The 7,500-nt window shown below is 43.1% G+C and overlaps 1 protein-coding gene across 11 annotated transcripts in view; it reads right to left on the bottom strand.

Annotated features, from left to right (window-relative positions):
- The window catches only part of plch1 (phospholipase C, eta 1), a 221,712-nt gene that overhangs the window by 52,012 nt on the left and 162,200 nt on the right, over positions 1–7,500 (bottom strand). For all 11 annotated transcript variants that reach the window (XM_062059983.1, XM_062059987.1, XM_062059984.1 and 8 more), the window contains one exon: positions 7,054–7,225. In XM_062059983.1, the coding sequence (XP_061915967.1) occupies positions 7,054–7,225 (172 nt within the window). The remainder of the gene's footprint in view (positions 1–7,053; positions 7,226–7,500) is intronic.

Here is a 7,500-nt window from a genome sequence, read left to right as displayed (position 1 = left end):
AGTATGTACCACTCGCTCTGTTGTCCCCACATTGAGTGGACCCCCACCACCGCTTCACCTTTATGCTGGTCTAAATATAATAAACAGCCTGACTCTAAATGATTCATGTGACGGCACATATAAGGCACATTCCTCCACAAACGCATAAACGCACAATCTGCAGCAGATTGTCAGAAAAAGCTCCCCGAGAGGCTCTTCAAGCCGAGTGGGAGCCCATTAGCGAGCATTTCCAAAGGTGTGAGTGGGAGGGGAGATTTTCTGAGCTTTTCCCCAGAAAATCAATGGCAGACTTTCAGGCCCCTGCCGACTCTTGGCAGCTGACATCCTCGCCCTCACTTTTCAACGACGCCACATTTAGCCCTCCAAAATAACACTTTGACTATTTTCTTGATTTGGTCTAATTACTCTCGGCTGCAGCGTCCTTCTTAGAAACGATAAAAAGCTCTCCAGCTAGAATTTAAAGCGGAGTATAAGATTTTGTGGGGAAATCAATAACGCTCTTTCTCCTTTCGGACCTTTGCTCTGGAGAGATACAACCTTTCTAAGGAAACAATGCAGGCTGTCTTCACATTAAAAATGTGTTGTCTGTCCGGAAGCTTGCTCTTTGTCGCCATAGGAGTGAATAACTCCTGTGCTACTAGATAAGTGAGTCTAAGCAAGAGAGGATCATTGCACGCCGCACTTCTGCTTAAAAAAAGTGTTTTTATTTTTTTGCTGGTGCTGCTCCCCCAACAAACCACTGCAAAGTACAGGGCAATGGCTACCGCAGACTGGTAGAAGAGCTCCAACAGCTTGCTACATACATTAAAGGCCTACTGAAATGAATTTTTTGAAATTTAAACGGGGATAGCAGATCCATTCTATGTGTCATACTTGATCATTTCGCGATATTGCCATATTTTTGCTGAAAGGATTTAGTATAGAACAACGACGATAAAGTTTGCAACTTTTGGTCTTGCCCCTACCGGAAGTAGCGTGACGACACCGGAGGAAGGACTGCTCATATTTTTCTATTGTTTACACCAGCAGCGAGAGAGATTCGGACCGAGAAAGCGACGATTACCCCATTAATTTGAGCGAGGATGAAAGATTCGTGGATGAAGAACGTGAAAGTGAAGGACTAGCGTGCAGTGCAGAATGTATCTTTTTTCGCTCTGACCGTAACTTAGGTACAAGGGTTCATTGGATTCCACACTCTCTCCTTTTTCTATTGGGGATCACGGATTTGTATTTTAAACCACCTCGGATACTATATCCTCTTGAAAATGAGAGTCGAGAACGCGAAATGGACATTCACAGTGACTTTTATCTCCACGACAATACATCGGTGAAGCTCTTTAGCTACTGAGCTAACGTGATAGCATCGGGCTTTACTGCATATAGAAACAAAACAAATAAGTCTTTGACTGGAAGGATAGACAGAAAATCAACAATACTACCAAACTCTGGACATGTAAATACACAGTTAATGCTTTCCAGCCTGGCGAAGCTTAACAATGCTGTTGCTAACGACGCCATTGAAGCTAACTTAGCTACGGAACCTCGACAGAGCTATGCTAAAAACATTAGCTCTGCACTTACGCCAGCTCTCATCTGCTCATCACGACCTGTGCTCACCTGCGTTCCAGCGATCGACGGTACGACGAAGGACTTCACCCGATCACCGATGCGGTTGGCGGCCCGGAGACGGAGGAAGTCAAGGTGAGGTCGTTTGGCTAGCGCGTCTGCTATCCTCAAAGTGCTCCTGGTTGTGTTGCTGTAGTCCGCCGCTAATACACCGATCGCACCTACAGCTTTCTTCTTTGCAGTCTCCATTGTTCATTAAACAAATTGCAAAAGATTCACCAACACAGATGTCCAGAATACTGTGGAATTTTGAAATGAAAACAGAGCTTTTTGTACTGGATTCAATGGGCTCCGAATACTTCCGCTTCCACTGTTGACGTCACGTGCAAACGTCATCATATCGAAACGTTTTCAGCCGGAAGTTTGCCGGGAAATTTAAAATTGCACTTTATAAGTTAACCTGGCCGTATTGGCATGTGTTGCAATGTTAAGATTTCATCATTGATATATAAACTATCAGACTGTGTGGTCGGTAGTAGTGGCTTTCAGTAGGCCTTTAAAGGACCTGAGCTACCTCAGGAAGTACAAAACCAAAAACTAGTATAGTTTGCACGTTGTGTAAACCGTAAATAAAAACAGAATACAATGATTTGCAAATCCTTTTCAACTTATATTCAATTGAATGCACTGCAAAGACAAGATATTTAATGTTCGAACTAAGAAACTTAATTTTTTTTTGGAAAATTATACAACTTAGAATTTAATGGCAGCAACACATTGCAAAAAAGTTGTCACAGGGGCATTTATACCACTGTGTTACATGGCCTTTCCTTTTAACAACACTCAGTAAACGTTTGGGAACTGAGGAGACCAATTTTTGAAGCTTTTCAGGTGGAATTCTTTCCCATTTTTTTTTTTAGCATAGCATTGCCTGTTTTCCGTAAATTAATAAGCATGTTGAAAATTGAAACGACATGTTCTAAAATGGCCATCTAGACAAAGATATCAACTAAAATCAATAATGATAATCTTCATCGACTATATCGCAAGGTTCAAACTCAATGTTCAGGGCCCTCGTATAACAAGTTAGCTTACGCACAAAAACCTGGGGTAGGCCCTTTTTCACAGCAAAGATGTATCAAAACTCACGTTGACATGGAAATGTGCGCTGCCCCACGTCATACGCACATTTCTACAGGCTGTGGACACTTGGGTGACACACAGAGGTGGTCGCTCGGGCTTTGCTAACATTTCATTTGAACAATGTAAAAAAAATTGAGGCAAGGACATTAAATTAGCTTTTTCACCAATGCATTTGTTGCTTCATATTAATATTTGTAAGGACATATATCAATTCATCTAGGCCAGGGGTCGGCAACCCAAAATGTTGAAAGAGCCATATTGGACCAAAAATACAAAAAAAATCTGTCTGGAGCCTCCAACAAATAAAAGCCTTGTATAAGTGTTTGTTATGTTTACTAAGAGGAGATGACGGCAACAGACACCAGGGAATAATATGTACAATAATTTATTATATATATATAGTCAATATATATATATAATAATACAAAACAATACTAATAAACTATAGAATGGTGTGTGACAAAATCCAAGAGCGTATGTGTGTGACTATGTGTGTAGATTAGCTGTTGAGTGTTACCGTAAATGTTGAATGAGGAAGCAGACAAAACCAAAGAGGGCAACGCAGAAGGGATCCGAGATTCCCGTGAGGTCCGTGGGGCAGAGAGAGGCGTCAGAGTCCGGGGGGGAGCAAGTAGTCGAGGAACGAGGGAGGCAGTCAAAGTCCAGAGGGAGATCCAGGAAGAAATGAGACGCACAGCTCACTTTCAGGGCGACAGAGGGTAGGTACACCATTGAGAAACTAAGTTCCTGCCAGGATCCTTGGGTCCACTGGTCCTTATGCTGCTTGTCTGATTAGACCCAGGTGCGCAGATAGCAGATTGTCTCCGGCTGTGGAGCTCACAGCAGAGCCTCTCGGTGCTCCCGCAGATGAGGGAGAAACAGACTGCGCGTGCACCGTAACAGTGTTATAATGAAGGCAACACATGATGTATGTGTCTATATTAGCCTACTATCAAAATGACTGTGTCACAGGCTGACGCAAATCTTCGTTGACAGTAATCTACACATTTTTACAACATCGGAAAACATTAGTAAAACCGACGCTTCTCAGACGGTGAGATAACTCCTGGCATAGAATGGCCAAAGGTATAGATTTGTGTGTCCAAGATAAAGGAAACGGCAGGCTTTAATTGATTTATTACAATCTTTGCAAGTTGGATAACGTTTGCTGTGGTATGGAACAACATGGCACACAAACAACTATCAGAAATGAGCTCAAATATACCTACAAACGAAGCATAAAGATGCAACGTGTAGTCTAGTCTAGATAGCACGTTAGCTTCGATTAGCTTCCAATCATGCGTGACCAAATATGCCTGATTAGCACTCCAACAAGTCAATAATATCAACAAAGCTCTCCTTGGTGCATTCATGCACAGCATAAAACGTTTGGTGGACAAAATGAGACAATGAAGGAGTGGCATAAAACACGTCTTTCTGTGTCGTAGAAAGTTGTACTTGTAATCAAACGACGGCGAGTTCAAAGACCGCTGAAATTAGGACAAAACGGCGCTTGCTGAATACTCATCAATAAAACATGTTTAATATAAACAGTGGGATTTTTAGATCTTTCTCACTGGCACTCATGAGGGCGGACGCTTCCCTTTCCTCTCCCTTATCTCTCCTGCTTGCTTCTTTGTCTTGTCTTGTCTTAACTTTTTTTGTTGCCTCTTTTTGCACTGCTCTCCAAATCTAAACATTGGAACTATTTAACTGGCCTCAACGAAATTGACAAGATCTTGGATTTGGGGGAACCTGCTTGTCGTGACGGAGCGGTTGTTGCTGGACACACGACGGACTTTTGGGAGAAGGAGGAGTGCCGCGTGCCTGGCGACCCTCGAGGACGTGCAGATATCTACCTATTCGGAATTATGACAACAGGACATCTGCTGAATGGAGTAAGCGTTGCTCTGGTTTGTCGGCAAATTGGAAGTTGCTGGGAATCTTCAAAGCTGCCACAAATGATTGGAGGATGCGGGAAGAACTGTGGACACTCTTGTGATTTGAATCACAGCGGACTGTCTGCCCCACAGGATTTTGAGGACCAGTCATAGACAATTTAGAGTGAAAAGCACATTTTTATTTTCACTCGCATACAAAACATTCTAACTTGGATTGTTTCCCTGGCTTCGAGACTCTCCCGAAGGACAGTGCGGCGAGGACACAACAAACTCCCTTCTTGTCTCTCAAGGACACACACCTGTTGTTGTTGACTTTGGACTGACTATCGGCTGCACAACAACAACAAGGCCGCAGAACAGAGACACACTGCAGGCTTACACACACACACATGCATCCACAAAAAATATATGCCACACACACATACCCCACCCCCAATCCAACGCCCTTGACGCAAATCCCATAGGGGTGATGGACTGATGGGCAGCGCCTGAGAGCTGCAGCCTGCCACCATGGCCCCCCGCTCCCTCCCCTCTGTTGCTAGATATCTCGAGATGTACGTTGTAATATGTATATGTGCTTTGCTATGGAGGTTTTTTTCCCACTCCAGACTGGGCCCCCTTAGGAGCACAGTCTAGATTGTATTTTTGTACTCATCCTTCCCCAGTGTTGACCTTTTTCCCATCTTTTACGGGGCGCCTTGTGGCGACCCATCAGCGTTCCTGTTCTGTAACCCTGTACACTGTTTGTTTGTCTAATCCTGAACGAGTTTGTGCTGAAAACAAAGTTTTGTTGTACTTGTGCAATGACAATAAAGACCTACCTACCTACCTACCTACCTTTTAACAGTTAGGAAGGTTTGTGTCATGTTTGTCTTAAAGAAACCATATTAAAACAAAATTTGTATGCATTTTTTGAAAAAACTCCAGGGAGCCACGAGGTCGGAGCTAAAGAGCCGCTGGTTGCTGACCCCTGATCTAGGCAATCATTTTGCCACCTGTTGCTGTCAGAACGTGTTCCTGTGACTTCCTGGCCATGTCAGGCGGTCAGCAGCAGCGGGTGGTCTGGCACCGGAGACTGAGAAGGACGTCACGTATACGGCCGCTACCGCAACAAGCTCTCCTCTGTTCTAATAATAAATTGAGTAATCAAACAAGAGTCAAACTGTCGCATCCTCTGTGATATTCTGGCACGTTAACAGTTAAAAGATTGCAAGACGACATGATTGTGTATGCTGGCACTGAGCACTGAGCTGGGCTATAGTCACTTCAGTTAGACTAATATGACTGTGTGTTGACTTATTTAAGTGGGTGGTAGATCTACAGTCACGATCAAAAGTTTACATACACTTGTAAAGAACATAATGTCATGGCTGTCTTGAGTTTCCAATAATTTCTGCAACACTTGTTTTTTTTGTGATAGAGTGATTGGATACTTATTATCGTGGCCAAACAGCTCAATTTTTGTTTCATCTGACCACAGAACTTTCCTCCAGAAGGTCTTATCTTTGCCCATGAGATGTCAGATGAAACAAAAATTGAGCTGTTTGGCCACAATAACCAGCAATATGTTTGGAGGAGAAAAGGTGAGGAATTTAATCCCAGGAACACCATGATTACCGTCAATCATGGTGGTGGTAGTATTATGCTCTGGGCCTGTTTTGCTGCCAATGGAACTGGTGCTTTACAGAGAGTAAATGGGACAGTGAAAAGGAGGATTACCTCCAAATTCTTCAGGACAACCTAAAATCTTCAGCCCGGAGGTTGGGTCTTGGGCGCAGTTGAGTGTTCCAACAGGACAATGACCCCAAACACGCGTCAAAAGTGGTAAAGGAATGGCTAAATCAGGCTAGAATTAAGGTTTTGGAATGGCCTTCCCAAAGTCCTGACTTAAACGTGTGGACAATGCTAAAGAAACAAGTCCATGTCAGAAAACCAACAAATTTAGCTGAACTGCACCAATTTTTCAAGAGGAGTGGTCGAAAAGTCTACCAGAAGCTTGTGGATGGCTACCAAAAGCGCCTTATTGCAGGGAAACTTGCCAAGGAAATGAAACCAAATATTAACATTGCTGTATGTATACTTTTGAGCCAGCAGATTTGGTCACATTTTCAGTAGACCCATAATAAATTCATAAAAGAACTAAACTTCATGAATGTTTTTGTGACCAACAAGTATGTGCTCCAATCACTCTATCACAAAAAAAATAAGAGTTGTAGAAATTATTGGAAACTCAAGACAGCCATGACATTATGTTCTTTACAAGTGTATGTAAACTTTTGACCACGACTGTATATTGCTATACAAGCTGTACACTGGCTACTCTAAAGCAGATCCAAGTAATATTGTATCCCTTGAGAAGATATAGCACGGTGCCTTTTTGAGTGTTGAAAAAAACTATAATTTATCAGCTCGCCAATTCGGATAAAGCAACAAGCGTCCTTACTTTGATTAGAATCTTCCCCTGCAGACTCTGAGGGCTGGGCAACGTTTTGGACTCTCTGCTGAGCACATCTGCAACATCCAGCTTGTTTCCGAAGACTTCTCTGAGATACTGAGCGATCTTCTTCTGCTGTTGGATGGTGCAGTGATTCTCAATGGACAGAATGATGGGGTACCTGCAGGAGCACAGATATAATCATGGACATAAGCCGCCTCTTTCCTCTCACATGTTCAATTTACACAAGCAGGGTGTCAATAATTCAAAGATAAACATCATATCTGCAGCGACACTCCTTCACCTCTTTGGAGAGATGTGGGTCTTGTGTTGTGTTGTGTCGTGCATGTCTGTGATTTCATTTGTAATAGTGACTTTTGGCCGCATACAACGGCTCAAATGTCAGCTTTGTCAGAGTGACAGCCTTCCTTCTCTTTCTCTCTCACACACACACAC

This window comes from Entelurus aequoreus, linkage group LG10 (genome assembly GCF_033978785.1).
Source record: "Entelurus aequoreus isolate RoL-2023_Sb linkage group LG10, RoL_Eaeq_v1.1, whole genome shotgun sequence".
NCBI classification, from domain to species: Eukaryota; Metazoa; Chordata; class Actinopteri; order Syngnathiformes; family Syngnathidae; genus Entelurus; species Entelurus aequoreus.
This window is presented reverse-complemented; position numbering and strand designations above follow the sequence as displayed.